This window comes from Rhamphochromis longiceps, linkage group LG15, assembly GCF_057381845.1.
Source record: "Rhamphochromis longiceps isolate RC_006_pf linkage group LG15, R_longiceps_female_GT1.1, whole genome shotgun sequence".
Classification (NCBI taxonomy): domain Eukaryota; kingdom Metazoa; phylum Chordata; class Actinopteri; order Cichliformes; family Cichlidae; genus Rhamphochromis; species Rhamphochromis longiceps.
In genome coordinates, this window is record NC_140571.1 from 31,117,731 (window position 1) to 31,138,381 (window position 20,651).

A 20,651-nucleotide genomic window follows, 5' to 3' on the forward strand; every position below is an offset into this window, starting at 1 on the left:
GTATCTACTTTTGTTAGGATGCCTGGGTCGTTGACCCAGGGTTTTGAGTTTATATATTATTTATCATTTCTGTGCTTTGGTTTCTTTGTTAGAGTTATGTCTTATGGTTTGTCTCTGTGTAATCCTTAGTTGCTGTCTCCCCTGTCCGCTATATCCCCGTGTCCAGTCAGTGTCTGTGTCTGCCCTGGTCCCACGTCTCTGTTCCCTCTGTTGTAGTGCCTGCATGTGAGTCTGTGTCTTTGGTTCAGTCTGTGTTATGTGTTTCCTGTTTTACTTTGAAAGTCCATGTCTGATGTTAATGTATCTGGTTTCGCTTCCCCTTGTCTCGTTAGGCCTGATTTGCCCCAGCTGTGTTTCCCTCCTGTTACCCATTCCCTGATTGCTCCCTCTGTGTATTTAAGCCCTGTGTTTCTCTGTGTCTGTGTCGCGATCTACCGTTTATTTAGCTGTGTGTTCTGTCAGTCCTCTGGTTTAAGTTTAGTTTGATTTCCCCCCCCCCCCAAGTTATGTTATATTTTGAGTTTTACATTAAAGCTGTTTTGAGTTCACGACTGTCTCCGGAGTCTGCACCTTGGGTCCTATTCCTGTCTGCACGCAGCCACACGTAACAACTTTATTTACCCCCTTATTTCTTTTTTTGAGTTTTATTTTAAACTGGTTTAAACTGTTTATGCTTCTGCCGTTAAGAATATCCATTAAAAAGTCAATCTATAATATGAAGTCTTATTTTTGCCACTGTCAATTGAGCTTTTTTTAAAATTTCAGTCACAGTGGTTGATAACCAATAAGTACCTAAACCGTTACACATGAATGGGAACAAAATGGGGGTCTTTGGGAACTTCTCAACTGATTTTGATTCTAATTCCAATATGTATATTCAAAACCATCTATTCATTGATGCAGTAAATAGAAAGGGGCTTCGGTTTGCTTTGAGAGTCTCTTGCACCAGTGAAATGCTAAATGAAGCATTATTTATAGATTTAATTTTGAGGGTGACTTCAGATTGATTCCAGAAAGACCTGAAAATAAGCAATCTTTTAGATGCAAGGGAAGTGTTAGGGCAGTATGACAAGACAAAATATGTGTAACTGAGTTTGGACATTAATTCAACTTAGTTAACCCTAACTGAACAATGGTTTTACAGTTTAGAAAAGACAGGCATCCTTGACGTGACCCAAACAGTGAAGGTTGCCTCATACGACACGAGTGCATACGCCCTGAGCGGCTCTTCCACGGTGTGACTCCTGGACCTTTTGCTTCATGTCAGTCCTCTTTTTCTGTGCTTCTCGTGATTCTTTCAATTTTGAGTCAGATGTCAAGATTCAAGATCCTTTTATTTGTCACGTACATGTCAATATTTTAAATTATGATTTTAGTCTCAAGCCACATTCTTAAGTATTTTTGTAACAAAGAAATATGGCAAAATGGAAACTTTAATAGCAGGATGGTTGGGTGAGTGAGAATTGCATAGTTTAAAAGTGATTAGAAGGAAACCTGGGGCCAAAAAAATAACTTGTTCAGCTTTATTTCTGCCACCAGCAGCTGTTATCATTGAATCAGCTCTGATAAACTCACTGTAATGTTACTACATATGTATTGGATCTGGGAAAGAATGCTAAATATTGGTACCACGATGCATCAGTGAAAATTAACAACATTTAATATTTAGATGGAACAGTTGAGATCATCGCTAAGATAACATGGATAGATGTGTTAATTGTTGGTTTTTTGGTCTACAACTGCAACTATATCTTTTCTTATTTCAGGAGCTGCTTCAGATGCTTTCACATCTTCACTTTATTTCGTTTTGCATGTGGAATCATTCAGTTGATTGCAGTGAGGTGCCTTTTATAAAAAGCCCCTTTTATTCAGTAGTGAGTTCACGATGTTTGTTGGTCTGAGGGTGTCTTTTTAATGTAATTGATGAAAATTGTCTCAGAAAAGGCACAGAATACATTTTCACTAGACAAGATCTACATTTTTGTTTGTAAAACACTCCCCTATCGAGGCAATTTTACTTGAATCACTGAAAAAATGGTTATTAATATGTGTAAGTGTAGAGATAGAGTTTTAGACTCAAGATCGATAGTGTTAGTTTAGTCAGGCCAGAAAGTCAGGCTTGGATGTAGTCACAGCAGGTCATCATCATCAGCTGATAGCTTAATTAATCGCCTGCTACACATTTTGTTGACTGCTACATATAGTGCATCTTAAATCAGCTACTTTAGCTTGCCTACAATTCCTGCACAGCTGCAAGCCACTTTGCAACCCACCTCTATCTCAGCTGTAAGCTCATGAGACATTATAATGTTTAAATTTACACTGTGCAAATTTCAGTGTTAAGCATAAATTTAATCTAATTTGTTCATCAGTATTTATTTTTTCCTGATAGTTATCAAGTGATTTTTGTACTGTTACCTAAGATAGGGTGACCATATTTTGATTTCCAAAAAAGAGGACACTTGGCCCAGTCATGAAGAACTTTAATAATACTGTTTGCCTAAAGAAAATTTTAACATATTTAAGCTATGCCGTCTCTGTGCAGTTAATGAATGGTGAAATAAAAAAATGTGATATAGGCTGTTACAAGTCAACAAGGGCAAAAAAAATAACTTAAAAACTTCTGGAATTAAATAATGGTACAGAAATAAGGCCTCATCTCTATAAGAGAAATTACCAGTACCGGGATGGTACAAGGGAAATGTTTTTTGCAGTTCATCTGAAAAGCTGCAGTTGTGCTTTGACATCTTTTAAACATCACTAGGCGCTGCTGCACACTGTCTGTCCCGTCTGTGAGCACAGAACAGCCACTCACAAAGCAGCTGCTCGGAGATGACGTCACACATATGGGTCCTCTGTAGGAAAATCTGGACATTTTCATTAATCTCGAAAATCCCCCCCGGACGCCCCGGACAGAACGTGAAAAGTGGATGGTTGGTCACCCTACCTAAGAATGTAAATAAGAAACTGACAAAGCTTCTGAGTCTGCTAGTGAAAACAATGCTTAAGTGTCTTAAACCTATTCTGTCTAATGGCCATTAGGGGGAGACTCTTCTGGTTGCAAGAACACACACAATTCTATAAAAGTCTATGAAAAATGGCCTTTAAATTCAATATAATATTGATTTTCTAAATTATGGTAAAAAAAAAAATGATATGAAAGGTGTGCCTTAGGGTGGGCCTACTATTTCATTAACAAATCAGTACTGTAGGGCTGGGCCTATCATACCGTTCACGGTAATACCGGTATAATGTTGGGCAACGATAAGAAAAGGAAATATCGCGATAGAATATGGGTAAAATGCGCATGCGCAGTGCCTTTGTTTTCATACGCACATGGCGGAAAAAGCATGGAACGACGGAGAATGAGAAGGGCGAAAGCGGATCGTTGAATGAAACAGATGAACCAGAATTGGTTTGTAAGAATGCTGCAACTTCAGTGGTATTCAACTGATTTGGCTTTCGTCCGTCAGATACACAACAAAACACTATTTTTGGTAGAGCATGCTAGCGAGCCGTCGTTATTACCGTGTTTTTTGGAAAATACAGCGCACTTAAAATCAATCCTTTGATTTTTCTGAAAATTGACAGTGCCCCTTATAATCCCGTGTGCCTTTTGTATGAATTCTGGTTGTGTTTACTGACCTTGAAACGATTTTATGTGGTACACGGTGCTCGAAAATCTGTCAAATGTTTTAGTACGACTTTGCTAAGCTACAAACCCGCACCGCTTGATGGATTGTCGGAGCATTACGGCTATCGTAGGCAGAAGCCTCGCGGAGTGATACGTACTGTGCTTCAACATAATATTACCGTATTGTGTGTGTATAACCTCTTTTTAAGTTTTGTGGATATGTTACGTGGTTATGCTGAGGATATGTCGGCCAATTTCCACTAGAAATGCCTTTTGGTTAAACTGTCAGCAAGGAATTTGCATTTGCACTGTTAAATTTTTATATAACTTTAATGCACATAAAAAACAGCTGCTTGTTTAAGTGAAAATACATTGATTTTTTTTTGCACTAATAAAGTTGTGGAGTTGTAAAGTATTTTGTCTAGTGTCAATTATATCGTCAGTTATATCGTTATCGCAAATTTTCAAATGTATATCGTGATAAATATTTTTGGTCATATCGCCCTGCTCTACAGTACTGTATAAGCAGGAAGGTCCCTCACTGATCACATCCAGTTTCCAAACATCATGACAGTGCAACTACTCAGCTTAAAACCTCACAACTAGGGCTGTTCGATATAACCATATATATCGGATGACGATCTGCAAACGTCTATTGTTTCATATTACGCTATCGTTTGTTTCGCGGTTTCGCAAAATAAACGACAAGAATTTTTCATCATTTTTATGGTCACTGTAGTATTAATTTCTAAAAGTTCTCTCTTTCTCTTATATTTAATATATACACTACGGACGGACAAGTGACTGCTTTTATCCCCTATCATTAGCAACAACGACGGTAAAACCATCGCATGGCTCCGTTGTCCGCTTGTTTATTTTCCACATAAACCTTTCACAATAAAGCTGAAGATCCTGTTGAGATTTTTCAAAATAAACTGAATCACGTGAAAGAGTGTGCAGAGTGTTTACAGATCAGAAGCAAAAAAGAGCCGTCAGGTGCTAAAAAAATAAACCTTAGACTCAAACATTAGAACAGGCTTTTTCCCGCAGCACGCCATGTAATACATACTCACAAAGAAAATGGCGGGCGTTTCAACTGTCTAAAAATGTATAGCTTTGTGCATCAGTCAAAACACTTGACTCCAGGTACATGATGCCCAGCTGAAAACACTTCACACAAACCGAGTTGCCCGAGATTCACAGAAGTTACAGAAAATGTAAAATTTTTGTGACATATATCATTGTCGGGACGATAAATGTCTTATATCGGGATATGAGATTTTGGTCATATTGCACAGCCCTACTCATAACTATTGTGCAAAGTCACTGTGGCTAAGTATATACTTTAGTATATACAGTATATGTACAACCAAAATGCAGAAGCCCTTTTGTTCTAAACTAATTAACCATTACCTCCCAATATATTCCCCGCTCCTTTGTGCATTTTTAATTCATCTTAAAAGGAACTTTCTGTCAGTATATATACTATTTAAATATACTATCAGCAGAAGACCTCAGTGCCCTCAGTGTTTTTTGTTTTTGATTTGACTGTTGGCTTTTAATTACTTTCCTGTCAGCTTACACAACTATGGATCAATACATGCATAATTATTAAAATTTGGAAAATGAGTGAAAATAATTCATTATCAGACACCATTTGTGGTGATGGAGGTGATATAATTTTATTACATCACCTCCATCACCATCATATACATTCATTTAAACATCGTTACATATTTATACCTTCCATAATGCTCCATCCTCTGTGTTGTAATCTTGACTATTCCTCTTTGGTTTACTGGCTTTCTCACTAAGCCTTTTTCACTGGGCCTTACAAGGACATGCTGTGGTCTCCCTGATCATTGTAAAAACAATACACCATAAACAAAAGCTAGTACAGTTATGCTTTTGGCATTTGAAAGATAACACAATGGTCAGTATAAATATAAAACAGAAAGCTTTACATTTAGTCATATTCATAACGGAAGAAGAGTCCAGGACCAGTTTCTCTAGATTAGAGGACACATACATTAACATTATGAATAATCTCCATTATTGAAATTATTTTTTTTGCAGTGCAAGAAATAAAGATTATGAGGTCATTTAGACGTGCTTGTAATCTAGGATGGATAGTAGCATCAAAAACTGGTTGCCGTAATGAATTACAATTAAAAGATATTCAGTATATTCATGAGCAACACTTAGACCTCCCATTAATTTAATAAAGGAAAAATCATGTTATCTGGTAGTTGCCACGAGGAGTGTGATCAGAACCAGTGCACAGGGGTTTTGGGATGTCTGCTCCGAAGTCCAAGTGCAACGTCAGAGTTTTATCCCTGTCTTCACCCTGACTGTTGAGAGCCTGGCCTGAAATAATTTTGGTCTTCACTCTGCTCTGATGTAAGAGAGCAACTTTTAAATGAGCTGACCTTAATGTGGAGTGCTGGAGGGAGGACAAGAATCCTATGGATTGCATACAAAACATGAATCTTGAATTGGTTATCCCGGATGGCTGAGTATGGGAGAGCTCTGTAAAGTTTGCGATTTCCAGTTTGCATCACATTTTTTCCAAGTTTCATACAGCTTGGAGAGTAAATGGTGAGTGAAGACACTGACTTGCTACGGGGGAGTCAGTGTCTTCCATGCAAACTGAATGTGGCAGTCTGCTAAAGACTTAACCAATCACAGATTTTCACCTAATGACAGCCAGCAGCCTCCAAATACCACTCACCACCACTCACACCACCAGAATGAAAATCCCCCATTAGATACTAGAGGTTGACTGGAGGTTGTTAACCAGCTTCTAGGCTTATTTGACTGAGGTCTTAATAAATCTGGCCCTTAATCAACCGATTGTTTCATTTCAGCAGAATTTTAGAATGTAAAGCTTTGAGAGATAACTTTTGTTATTGTCCTTATGCTGTCTTACCATGCCACAGCCTTGCTGCTATATCTCTGAATAGAATAACAATTTACATATTAATCCTTTCCTTGTGACCTAGGACAGCAATGGTCAACATTACACAAACCAAAGAGCAAACAAAAATGTTATTTGTTTATGGGGGTAGAAATCATGTCATGACTGAGAAATATATGTAAGTCTTGTTAAGGCTAGAAGCAAGTGAACAGGGGTGTGGAAGTGTGTGTATAACCCCTGCTGGTTTTCAGTGATTCCAAGAGAATATTTGGGTTATCATGTCTGGAATCCCGACTAGAGATTCTTGGAACGCTGTGGCTTTTTGCCCATCCAGCTATCTAGGAAGAGGGCCCAAATCTGACACAACAGTCAGGAAGTCAGTGTGGTGTGAGCGATACAGTGGATCTTTGTGTTGAGCTCTGTAGCCCTTGTGGTGTGTGAAGGATATTTTGATCTCAAATCCCAAGACAATTATCTGTCCACCATAACCTTCACATAAACTGTCTGCATTTTACGGAAGATTCATTACAAGAATTACTCCTAATGCTAAAGTCAGTATTATCATATTTTCCTTATTGCTGTTCAGTAATGAGAAACTAAAGTGAGTTGTTACAAGAACTGTCTCATGTGTGATACAGGACATGGAGGGAAAAGTCACGTTTAACTTTTATCTCCTGTTGCTTAAACATGCAGCACTCATAACTGTTGTTAAGGCTGCAATCAAAATTATTTTCCCTTGCTGGGTATATGATGAAAAAAATATAATGGCTTTCTTTTTTTAGTAGTATGTTAGATTGCTGTATTATAATTAAAACCCATATTAGGATGTGAGGTTAGCATATGTGGAAAAATTCAATTATCCTTCTGGGAACTTTATAATGACTGTATCTAAGCAATATTAATGCAAATATTGCTTAGGTTTGTGCTAGCCGTAAAGAGAAAAACTCACAGTCACAGCATAAAGAAAGTATGAGGCTTTATGCATTAGGACATAATGAGAAAATCATCAACTTTTAGCAGGTCTCAAAATTAGGTAAATACAACCTCAGATGAACAACAATACATGATATGTACTGGGCCATAGCAACACATCCTGTTGTGTCAATGTGCTGACACAACAACAGCACGTCGTTATTTATTTGACAGAAATTGAACCAAAATACAGAAACAGTGAGTGAAAGTCCCCCCTTACTGCTTCCATAAGAATTAAGAGAGTAAGTAGAAGCCAGATGCTGCTAATCAAATGCACTTGATTAGATCATTACATCAGTGACTGTGAGCACCTCTGTAAAAGCAAAGCAGACAGTTTGGCAGTTTGTTGGTCTAGGGCAGTGCTTCCCAAACTTTTTCCAGCCACGTACCCCTTGAGACATGTCACCCTCAGCCGCATACCCCCTACTACGAACGACTCTTAATTAGTGTCTATAAATACATTGCAATATCGCATGCATAAAGATAAATACTGCACAGTCGATTATTTCTCACCACCAAATGAATTTATCAATATTTTTTAGTAATGACAGAGTTTTAATAACAAACTTTACTACTTAATACTAGCAGTGTATCAAAGGATTTATTAGAATTCACTTTTTTGTCGAGAGCATAAAGGTCATGAACTTTCATTAAACAGAACTTTATTTAATGTGATGGATGTGCTTGAGCAGAGGCACACAGCTCTTCAATGTTTGGCTCAATTTGGGAAAGGCTGAGTCTTAAATCGTTTTCCACACAAAGTCTTGCTCTGTATTTTGTTTTCATGTTTGTTAAAGCAGAAAATCCCTTTTCGCATAAGTATGTGGTGGCGAAAGGCATCAGAGTCTTGACAGCGCGCTTAGCCAGCGCGGGCTGTTCAGTGCGCAGCCCTATCCAGAAATCCGCCAGGTTCTTTTGAGCGTGTTCAACTTTTAGAGATCCATCTGTGGCGATTTCAATTAGGCTCTCCTGGTCAGACGGTGATAACGAAGTAGGCACGGCGGTGAACGGGTGACGTATCCAATCATTTGAGCCGTCCGTCTCTGGGAAGTATCGGCGTAACTGCACCGCCAGCTCCTCAAGGTGCACGTTACATTCGCGCTTTACACTTTTAGATAGTGTGAGATCATTAGAGCACAGAAAATCATGCAGCACAGGAAAGACTTCAGTGTTGTTTGTATCCAAGCAGTTCTTCCAAAGGTTTAACTTCTTTATCATGGCCTCAACTTTATCTTGAACATTGAATATAGTTGCAGAAACGCCTTGTAATCCGAGATTGAGCTCGTTCAGACGAGAAAATATATCACACAGATAAGCCAGGCAGGTAAGGTACTCTTCATCATGCAAATGTTCAGACAGCTCAAAGGGATGGTTACTGAAGAAAACTTTAAGTTCATCCCTCAACTCAAAGAAACGGGTCAGCACTTTCCCTCTAGATAGCCAGCGAACCTCTGTGTGGAGTAATAATGTCTCATGCTCGCTGCCCATCTCATTGCACAACGCAGCAAATAAGCGGGAGTTCAGCGGCCTGGCTTTCACAAAGTTAACCATTTTTACACTCGTGTCCAAAACATGTTTCAAACGGACAGGTATTCCCTTTGCAGCAAGAGCCTCTCGGTGGATGCTGCAGTGTACCCAGGAGGCATCTGGCGCGACTGCTTGCACACGCGAAACCACACCTCCGTGTCTCCCAGTCATGGCCCGTGCGCCATCAGTACAGATGCCAACACATCTGTCCCACACGAGTCCATGTGTGTTCATGAATGTGTCCAGCTTTTGAAAAATATCTGCGGCAGTTGTCCTTTGTTCCAGCGGTTTACAGAACAGCATGTCCTCCTTGATGGTTCCTTCATGAATGTAGCGCACATATACGAGAAGATGCGCCAGGCCAGCCACATCCGTGGACTCATCTAGCTGTATTGCATAACATTCACTGTGGCGTATGCGCAGAAGTAGCTGCTGTAAAACATTTTCTGACATTGCATTGATGCGCCGTAAGACAGTATTGTTTGATGATGGAATGGACTGTATCGTCTTTTTTGCCTTTTCCCCCAACATTGTCCCTACCATATCTAAAGCAGCAGGGAGAATGAGGTCCTCCACAATAGTGTGGGGTTTGTTGTTTTTAGCCACTCTGTAACTGACCATGTAAGATGCTTGTAGTCTGTTTTTATTCATAAGATCTGGCACCTGAATGCAGGTTTTACTTGTTGAAAGTGATTTTAGCTGTCGCTCAAAATATTCCCTTGGTTTATTTTTCAAATGGGGATGATTTGTCTCTAAATGTCTGCGCAAAAGTGAAGGTTTCATTGAGTTCTGAGACAATACTTTTGCACAAATAACACACTGTGGCCGGGGAAATCCACCAATATTTATACACGTAAACCCCAGCGAAATATAATTGTCATCATATTTGCGCTTCTTTGATGAGGTTGTGTTACAGTCCGTGCTGTCATGCTTTCTCCCACTTTGACGCTCCGCATCAGACACTTCATCACTTTCCACATGGCTGGCTCCAGCTATGCTAGCCACTTGGCTAGTAACCACAGATACATCCCTGCTAGCACTGCTAGCATCCAAATCTGACGAACACATTGTTGTTGAACAATCACCTGTGCGGTCACTGGAAAATGCATCTTCAGATATGAGCTTATTGGTTGTTGTGGCCGGTGTCTCTGTGGTAGGGCCTTTTTTTCTTGTTAACCACTTGTCCATTTTCGCGCTGCACTGAATGCTTGGAGGCAACTTCAACTGTTAGGTGTCAGTCATTTGGGCAAATCACGCCCATGTATTTTGTCAGAGCTATTTTTTTGCTGAACACCAGAGGGTGGTATATAGTCATGTATTTGACAGGCAAAAAAAACTGCATTAGCGCAAATTTCGGCTTTTAAAACTTTTGATCCCCACTCCAACCCCAACCCACGCGTACCCCCTACAGCCACTTGCGTACCCCCGAGGGTACGCGTACGGTAGTTTGGGAACTACTGGTCTAGGGTTTTTAGATGTGGAAGACACGAAGAACGACACGAGCGGTGTTCCTAAAGAAGCCAATAGAAAAAGCCATCAATCTCTGAAGGATTATAAGGCCAGCTCCAAACTATTTGAAGTCCATCTTTATAGAGCTGAAAAGATTATTCACAGATGATTGCCAGTGTTTCCAGAAGTGGAAATCCCAGGAAATTCACCACAAGGGCAGACTGTTGACACAATTAAAACACACACACAAAACAAAAACAAGATCCATGTCTGTCAGCCTCAGTTAGTGCTTAACATTTAACATGCTATTAGAATAATACTGAACAAATATGGCTTGTTTTCATGCAGCCATGCTGTTCTCTCTAACAAGGACAGCATGGCTGCATGACTTAGATTTGTAAAGTTAGATTTGTAAAGTTAGATTTGTAAAGTTGCATTTGACCTCTTTTTACCAAAATATTCTTAAGTCAAATGTGAGACTATCTATACAACAGCTAGTGCTTTGGCCAAATTGGACCATGCAACAGGACAGTGATCCCAACCAGAGCAGCAATCTGCAACAGAATTACTGAAAAACAAATGAATCAGCGTGGTGCAGTGGCCCAGTCAAAGTCCATATCTCAATCCAACTTGGACCTTAAATAGAAGCCTCAATGTAGCAACGTTGTAAAAAAGAGTTAGCTAAAAGTCATACAGGAATCTATTACTTCAAGTCATTGATGCTAAAGTTGCACTGCCCAATTAACCATGGGGTGTACTTAGTTTTTCACACACTGCTTCTGGCTTAGTTTTTGTCAAATAAATAATTCCATGGTGTCATGTGCTGTTGCTCATTTCTGGTTGTATTGACTTAATTGTAAGACCCGGTAAGGACTAGATATTTTTTATTATGCCCTGATACATAAAAGCTTAGAACTAACAGACGGTGTACTTTCTTTTTTTTTTACCATGACCAGTGTTAGGAAGGTTACTTTCAAAATGTATTCCACTACAGATTACAGAATACATGCCGCAAAATGTATTACGTTACTCAATGACAGTAACGTATTCTGAATACATAATATATTATCAAGCTTTTTATAAAATACATAATAATAATAATGGATTGCATTTATATAGTGCTTTTCTAGACACTCAAAGCACTTTACAATTCCACTATTCATTCACTCTCACACTCTCAAATCTTAATATAAAATGAGTAACAGTAGGGTGGAGATTGAGTAAGGCTGCACTTTTTATAGCGATCTCGTATAGAAAACTATTCCGCGCTTTTATAAATGGCTCTGAACCGTAGTAAAGGGAAGTCTGGCTAATATGTCGGGTTCCGTGTCGTGCTCATAACCAAGCTCATAAACTAGCATTACTTTGTTGTCTGGGTTAACTTTGCTAGTGAGAGACAGAGAGAGGCATTGAAAGGCCGCTCCAACAGAACTTATTGTTTCGGGGAGAACTCGAACACAGTGCAGTCGAGACTTAATAGCTTACTTACAACTGGGCTATGCACAGGGCTATGCCTGTCACACCCTGCCTATTAAATTAAAAAAATTTAATAATTATTTGAACAATAATTTTAAAAAATATTTTGTCACATCATTATGCGGGCTGAAAGTAGAGGTGACATGGACCGCAAGATTGAGACACAGCCTCTTAATGCATGCTTTCTTTGGGTTTCCACCAGTGTGGAATTACCAAAAATTCCACGCCTAACATATGAAACAGGAAAAACTGCCATGTAATCCATTTATTTCAACAAAGTACTGTATTCTGAATACCACCTTTTTAAATGGTAACGGAATACAGTTACTCATGTTTTGTATTTTAAATACGTAACGCCGGTACATTTATGCCGTTACTCCCTAACACTGACCGTGACTGTATCTTAATGGTAAGGCTCTGTTAAAAAAAGATTACAAAGACAGTTACAATTATTAAATTATGTAAATAAAGAATAACATATTGAATTTTAGGTTTAGGAATTGAGTCATTTAACTTTTGAGCATTTAAGCATTGCAGAAGGAATAGAGTGTCGAACATAAAGGGTTTGCCAACCTTTAGCTACAGTTCAACACCAACAAACACAGCAATGTTAAATGCATTACTTCAGAATCAGAATCAGAATCGTGTTTATTGGCCAAGTATATGTGCAGACACATACAGGGAATTTGGTTCCGGTAGATGGTGGCTCTCAAGCACAGCAATGTAAATCACACACACACACACACACACACACACACACACACACACACACACACACACACACACACACACACACACACACGTGTCTATATATACACATTACACATACATACACAAAGCTGTGTAAACCAACTATAAATAACAAATCTAACTTATATACATAAAATACAGAAATGAATGAGGTGGAATGAATACTACAAAATGTACATAAGCTGCAGTTGCAGTCTGGCAGTGGGAGCAGTGTGACAGGTCAACTGTTAAGAAGGGAGATGGCGAGGGGAAAGAAACTGTTCCTGTGTCGGGTGGTCCTGCAGGCTTCTGTACCGTCTGCCAGAGGGCAGCAGATCAAAAAGTCTGTGTGCAGGGTGTGAGGGGTCTGTGATGATTTTCCCTGCCCGTTTCCTGGTTCTTGAGAGGTACAGATCCTGGATGGAGGGCAGGGGGGTGCCGCTGATCCTTTCTGCTGCCCTTACAGTCCGCTGCAGTCTGCTCCTGTCCTGTTTAGTGGCTGCTCCATACCAGACTGTGATGGAGGAGCACAGGACAGACTCAATGACCGCAGTGTAGAACTGGATCAGCAGCTCCTGTGGAAGACTGTACTTCCCCAGTTGTCTCAGGAAGTACATCCTCTGCTGGGTCTTTTTGAGGATGGAGTTGATGTTGGTCTCCCACTTCAGGTCCTGGGAGATGGTTGTACCCAGGAACTTGAAGGTCTTCACAGTTGACACAGGGCTGTCTGATATGGTCAGGGGGAGCAGAGTTGAGGGATGTCTCCTGAAGTCCACTGTCATCTCTACAGTCTTAAGAGTGTTCAGCTCCAGATTGTGCTGACTGCACCAGAGTACCAGCCGCTCAACTTCTTGCCGGTATGCAGACTCATCACCATCTTGAATGAGGCCAATGACAGTGGTGTCATCTGCAAACTTTAGGAGTTTGACAGCCGAGTTCTTGGAGGTGCAGTCGTTAGTGTAGAGGGAGAACAGTAGTGGTGAGAGGACACATCCTTGAGGGGCACCAATACTACTTGCATTCAACATTGCTTCAAGCAGTTTCTTCTATCTTTTGCTCTCCTACATCCAGTCATGTTTCTGATCTGCAGCTATTTAGCTCTGTTGTGATATGTTCCACAAGGTTTTCTCCCTGAAAAAATAGAATGTATGTTTCAATATGCTACATGTTGTCTGTTTACCATTTTCAACCAAATATTTCTCTTTGTCCCATCCCACTCCAACACTACCTTCTTTTATGATCTTTGTCTTCATCCTTTTTCTCTGCCCACACACTCTCTTTTTCTGTTCCATTTCCCTTTCCCTTTCACTTCTCCTTCTACTCTGTCTCCTATTTTTTTTCCTCACAGTGACAGGAAAGCCCTTTTTCATTGTGTCTAGTTTATCCCACCGCTGGCTGTTTGGCTGGGAGGGATGTCGATTCTATGGCTGGGCAGGCTTCTTCTTTGGATGTGGGAGCCTCATCACAATGACTGTGGTCAGCCTGGACCGGTATCTCAAGATTTGCCATCTCCGATATGGTGCGTAACTAACAACTCAGCAAATTTTCATAAACATCAGATGTTCATATACACTTACATACTTTAAAGGGAACCAAAGTATTTTGCCAGTATCTCAGAATTAAAAATACCCTGACTGGGAGAGCAACATGGGGTTAGTATCTTGCCCAAGGATATTTGGCATGCAGACTAGGGGTAAGCCAGGAATCGAACCACCAAACTTCCGAGCAGTGGGTGACCTGCTCTGCCGCCTGAGCTACAGCCACCCCTGTAAACATACAAAAAGACGTACAAAAAAAAAAAATGAACAGAAAATGAGTGGCTGTTGCTTGAATCTTATTCGACAGATTTTACCTAACCAAACAAAAGCAGATGCAACCACCAGGTACTTACTTAATTTTCCAGTATGCTTATAAATTCACCAGTATGCTTATAAATTCACCACATAACAAGACATCCATCCTTTTTTCTCCGTTTTATCTCTGTAATTTTTTTTTAGAATTGATCTTTTTCTCATACTGAGGCTGCTGGCTTGTGACTAGCTCTGAGCTTTAGCCTCTTAAAATGTAAATTTTTAGATGGTTGAGGTAATATAAGTTTCTGATTAGGTTTATTGTTGAATGTGTTTATGATGGACCCCCTGCAAATAACTGTAATAAATGCTTTCAGTCACAGTTACAATGCTAATTTCATTTAACATGTACAGATGTTGCAAACCTGGAATATGTACAGTGGTCCCTCGCTATAACACGGTTCACCTTTCGCGGCCTCGTTGTTTCGCAGATTTTTTTTGTGCAATTATGCATGTTGTTTTTGTTTGTTTGTTTTACAGCGCATGGTGTTCTGGGTACTGATTGGCTGTAGACCATTGTCAATCAATCTCGTGCTGTGTCTCCTGTACAGTACAGAATGTGTTCAGCTTGTCAAATTTACATAAATATTTGATCGCTAGCAGTGTGTTTCTGAAGTGCTGTACTGTATGTTTGTAAGTTTTATGTCCAACAAACACAACGTCAACGAAACGTTTTTCACCGTCAAAGGCACCTGGGGTGAAAAGTGTGAACATTTCCATGCCTGTCTGAGAAAAGTGTATAAAGTGTGTAGTGAGGAATTTTACAGCCTTAAAACATCTATAATAATTGTAAAAAAATGGCTCTACTTCGCGGATTTCACTTGTCGCGGGTTATTTTTTAGAACGTAACTCCTGTGATAAACAAGGGACCACTGAATTTGTTGATTTTCATGTAAAAAAGATATGAATAGGTCTGCAGTCTAGATCCAAACCTGTGACTATAACTACGTATTTAAATGATCACAATTTAATAAAAGGAGTTATTCCTGAATCACTGGCCATTTCTTGACAAGGTTTAGATTTACCTTCACATGAGTTATAGGCCATAAATGATGCTCTAACAAAACATCTGTAAGCCTGTATTGCACAAATATCTAGGTTCATGATCTACTGTAAGTGCTCCCGTTACTTTTTAATTTCCATTCAGTTCCCACACCATTATAGTGTACATTACTATAATGGTGTGGGAACCCCCCATCATAAACATCAGATTAAGGGGGGCTCCCCATCATCTGATCCCTGCAGTGTTTTGTGAAACAAAACAGTGCAGCACTCCACTGCACTGTTTTGTGAAGGGATGGGGCTTTTAGCCTCCAGAGTATAGTATTTGTTATTAGCCTATAACCACAGCTAAGCCGTTATAACACTGTATTGTAATTCTTTTAAATTAAATTCCTTTTCAGTCATTCATAGTCAAACACAATAATACAAATGTGTAAGATCCCAGAATTAAAATATTCCACTACAGTAGTTTAATACTTTTTTTTTGTTTACTGATGTCAACAACATACCTTTTGATGTGAAGAGTCATTGACTACAGATGATTATTTTTTTTAATACTCAGTATTTTTCTAGGAATTTTTGTAAGTCTCTTACTACATCTAATGCTCTGAATCCTTTTCACTTGTGGCATAGAAAATTAGTCTGGCAGTCAAAATGTACCATTTAACCAACATTAGTCTTGGGGTTTCTTTCTCCAATCCTAGGTGCATGGCTAAAACGCCACCACGCGTTCCTGTGCCTGGCCTTTGTATGGGTGTATGCAGCCTTCTGGGCCACAATGCCCCTGGTGGGCTGGGGAAATTATGCTCCGGAGCCCTTTGGGACCTCTTGTACCCTGGACTGGTGGTTGGCTCAAGCCTCAGTGTCTGGCCAGAGCTTCGTCATGGCCATTTTGTTCTTCTGTCTTATACTCCCTGCAGGGATGATTGTCTTCTCTTATGTTATGATCATCTTCAAGGTCAAGTCATCTGCTAAAGAAATTTCACATTATGATGCACGCATCAAAAACAGCCACACCCTTGAGATGAAACTCACAAAGGTAGGTCCAACATTAGTGATCATGGAAGTGGAACAAAGAGCAAAGATTTTTGAGTGCTACTCAGTCCAAATTTATGATCAGAATATAATTTTGTGTCCAGGTGGCAATGGTGATCTGCACAGGCTTCTTGATAGCCTGGATCCCTTATGCAGTGGTGTCAGTGGTGTCAGCATTTGGTGAGCCAGACTCAGTGCCCATCCCTGTGTCTGTTGTTCCTACGTTGCTGGCCAAATCCTCCGCAATGTACAATCCCATTATCTACCAGCTTGTGGACCTGAAAATCTCAGCCTCCTGTTTTAAGGTTATGAAGAAACAAAGGCATTTTAGAAAGTCAAGGTAAAACTAGCCTTTATACATACATAAAGACATTTTCTGAAATGTTTTAGCAGTGGGAAAATTTTTCCTTGATGCTTTCTGCTAGAAAACAATCTTTAGCCCAGAACAGATCATGGTTATAGGATTTCACCCTTTCAAAAACCTCTTTTGGAGTCGAACAAAGCCTTGGCAATCAGGATTCAAAGAAAATAATCTGTGCTCAAAACTATTTCCAGAAAAGTGTTTAGCACAAAATATAGGATTAATGCTGAGGCCTTGAGATTAGTCAGCAACCCTCTGGCAACCTCCGGTCACTGGGAGAGAATGTGTATTCATTGACTGGGAGAAATCCCAGATCCCAAATCAAAGAGTATGGTGCACCTGAAATCTCCTTGCAATTGCTTTGGTGACTAGCGGATTGCTGTCAATGATAGTTTGCATGGCACATACCAGCCTGTCTGCCATGCCATGCCAGCCTGTCTGTAAAACTTAGTAACTAATCAGCAAGCAGCAGCAAGAAACTTGGAAATATGTGATGAAAACTGGAAACAAAAGACCATGAAGACCATTTACCATGAAAGTCAATGTTGGACCTTATGAAATTTGTTGGTTACAGCGGTAAGGGTACAAGCAACTATGGGCAACCTCAGCAACCTACTACTAGTGATCAAAACAATCACAGGGAGATTTTTGCAATGTATTCTGTTTTTGACCAGTTTCACGTAGTGACAGTATGGAACCGCCCCCAGTCACCTGCCAGCTGGCCACATCTGGAACATTAGATTTTTCCCTAGTAATCAGTGTTTATTAGAGGGCCAGTGACTGGTTTCTAGGCCTGAGTGACTAGGTCATAGCAATCTATTTCACAGCACTACACAGAAAAGCAACCTTTAGCAACAACTTACAGTTGGTCAGGGAATACTCATTTTTCTCTTGTGACCTGTGGTTTCTAGGTGGTCTGGTTGCCCACTGACCTCTAGGTTTGTGTGATTGGGGCCTTAGGTTTTGGAGCAACCTCTATAAGGTTAGGAATGAGTTTTATTTTAGCCACATGCTAAATAGGTACATTTCATAAAGTAGAGACGCAAGCCTTTAGGGATTGCGTCAGGAAGGGCATCTGGTGTAAAAAATCAGATCATATATGTGGAACTACCTGTTTAGCTGCCCCCCTTATGTACTTGGGGGCAGCTAAAAGAAGCTAGTTAAACTTTCAGATAATATCCCAAATCTTTTGATTATAGTTTTTATTGTTGAAACCTTTTGCATTTGGGTGTTTCAAATTGACAGAAAAGTGGACATTAACCAAACCGAAGCCAACTCTACTGGTAAACAATGACCTTAGATAGTTTAAAAGTTTTATACTTAAAGGTTTGCTTCCCAATTTTTATTTTTTGCTTGTATATTGGTGAGCTTTTTTGGTCTGACTATTCTATCATATGTTCACATCTCTGCAGGTTCTATGCCATCTCTGGCTCATTAAAAGAAACACCACCAGCCAAAGAAGTCCACATTGAAGTGTGAGACAAATGTGAAGCTACATGACTTCTTTTTACCGCTTGTATTTTGGACAGTTGGACTTGTTCCCTGTCCTATGTGCTCTACCAATCACTCTCGACATTTTCTGTCACATTATGGACTGCATACATTTGTTCCCAAGTATCACAGCTTGGTTTTGCACCCACACCGGATATCCATGTAACCCTCAGCTCCCAACTTCTTACTTGGAAAACATCTTTCCTATGTGGTGTTCTTCCCATGTGGTCACTTGAATGGTGTTGTTTTACATTGGCAGTGTGCATGTGATAAACCCACTCTTTCAGCTTCCCCCCCCATTATTACAGACACATTGTTTGTCAATGTTATTAGCAAACAATGCACATCTTACTGACTTACCAGCATTTTTGCTACCAGCTCTTCGCCACTGTCAACCCAAAACTTAAGATATACCTTTTTTGGTGGAGAAAAAAAAGGTAAAACTATTACAAATATTTCAAAGGTTTAATTTAAGCATATTTCAAATGCTCAACTGCAATTTAACACTGCAACAACCTTAGCACATGTAAGTCATGTGCCAGTGTGGCCTCAAGCTCAAAGTATCTTTACTGTTGTCCTTCGTACTCTTACACGTGTGGCTTCTATACTGTAAATATATATCAAAAGCAAAAGGTACTGGATCACCTTACTTTCTATGTTTTCTTCAGCTTTTTACTACACAGAACCGGTTATGTCACTTTGATTCATAAAAGTAGTTAAACTAACATTGTTACTTTTAAAACAAAGCCAATTTATCTAATTGTAGTGAATTTTTGCAGAAACCAATCATTTAAAGTGACAACACCTAAAGTTTTTTTAGTTCTATTTTTCAATATTGTGGTAATGGGCACAGAAATAATAATAGTTAAATCAGGGACCATTTTTATTGTGTTCATTGTTGGGTGTCTTTTTTGCTAATGCAAGAAATAACAGGATTCATTAAAGAGTAATGCTGAGAATCAGATTTTAAAAAAAATCTTGTACATGTGTAATAAGTATGAAATTATAGCTCAGAGGCAATGGGCTTTATCTTAGCAGATCAACAAGTAACACTACTACTACTTGTTTAATCCAGGTACCAGTTCATAAGTCAAAGGTGATAAATTATTGTTTCTTGGGCAGTTGTGTACTAAAACCAATTGTAACATTTGTTAAAGATGTAGTTTGAGATTTCAATTAGTCAGCTTTTGATTTCTCTGTAGACTAGATTTTCAACTTTTAGACTTTTCATCTAGCCTTTTCTCCTTGACTGCATTTTTTGTACATTTGTGTTAAGCTAATTTTGTTTCTCAATTGTAGCTTCATACTTATAGATAAACGAGAGTGACATCTCTCAGTTGACTGAGAAGACGTCTAATTTAAGCATCGTGTGAGACAGTGCTATTGCTGGCAGTTAATTGGCTAGCTAGCAATTGCTTGCTTGCCATTGCTACTTATATGCTAATGGAATTGCATCCAAGCATTGGGAAGTCATTTATATCTAACTCTGTGAGTTCTAAGTCATTATCAGTGATGACCTTAGTCATGCTTGTGTATTCCTTCCCTTAGCATAGCCAAATACCTAATAGAGGGTGAAAAACTGTCTATGCGTTTTTCAAAAATTATGACTAGAAGCATGTTGCTATCAGCAATCTTCTCAACTTGGGTGTATTTGGTTTATTATTTTATGTTTCTGCACATACTTGAGGTCTCTCATTTATGAAAATGTTTATGGAATTTATGTTTAAAGGTCACATGTATGTTTCAGGATGGAATATAACCAATGGTTAGAAATGTGCTTTACTTGTTTTAGCATTAATAGCTTACACAGCTTAACTCCACAATAGCTACTTTGTTATGGGTGAAGGAATGAGACTGAAATGGTCGATTCTCCACTGGCAAACACAGGATCTCTTTGATGCTCTGAACATTCAACGGCAGAGTCACCTGGAAATGAAATAGATCGAGTGGGTGGAATCAGATCTGCTTGCATCATTAGAGTAAATCAAATTTCACTGTGCTGGCAAACAAAGATGGAGACAAAGTGGTTGATCGATTGATAATATGAGTCTTACACCTGATGAAAGTCCTCATAATGAAGTGTTAATTATCTTTTGAGATGGGCTGAGGTATCATTTCTGATTAAATAAATCTAATAATTATGATAAATAGATTACTAATTCGCAGATTGTTGCTAAAGTCTTGCATGTCAGGCATACTTGAAGTCTG

The 20,651-nt window shown here is 39.3% G+C and overlaps 1 protein-coding gene across 1 annotated transcript in view; it reads left to right on the top strand.

Annotated features, from left to right (window-relative positions):
- The window catches only part of opn5 (opsin 5), a 67,285-nt gene extending 47,547 nt beyond the window's left edge, over positions 1-19,738 (top strand). Inside the window, exons 5-8 of the mRNA XM_085382950.1 lie at positions 14,053-14,223; positions 16,261-16,595; positions 16,696-16,931; positions 18,365-19,738. Of these exons, the coding sequence (XP_085239076.1) occupies positions 14,053-14,223; positions 16,261-16,595; positions 16,696-16,931; positions 18,365-18,431 (809 nt within the window). The 3' untranslated portion in view covers positions 18,432-19,738. The remainder of the gene's footprint in view (positions 1-14,052; positions 14,224-16,260; positions 16,596-16,695; positions 16,932-18,364) is intronic.
- Positions 19,739-20,651: the final 913 nt, after the last annotated feature.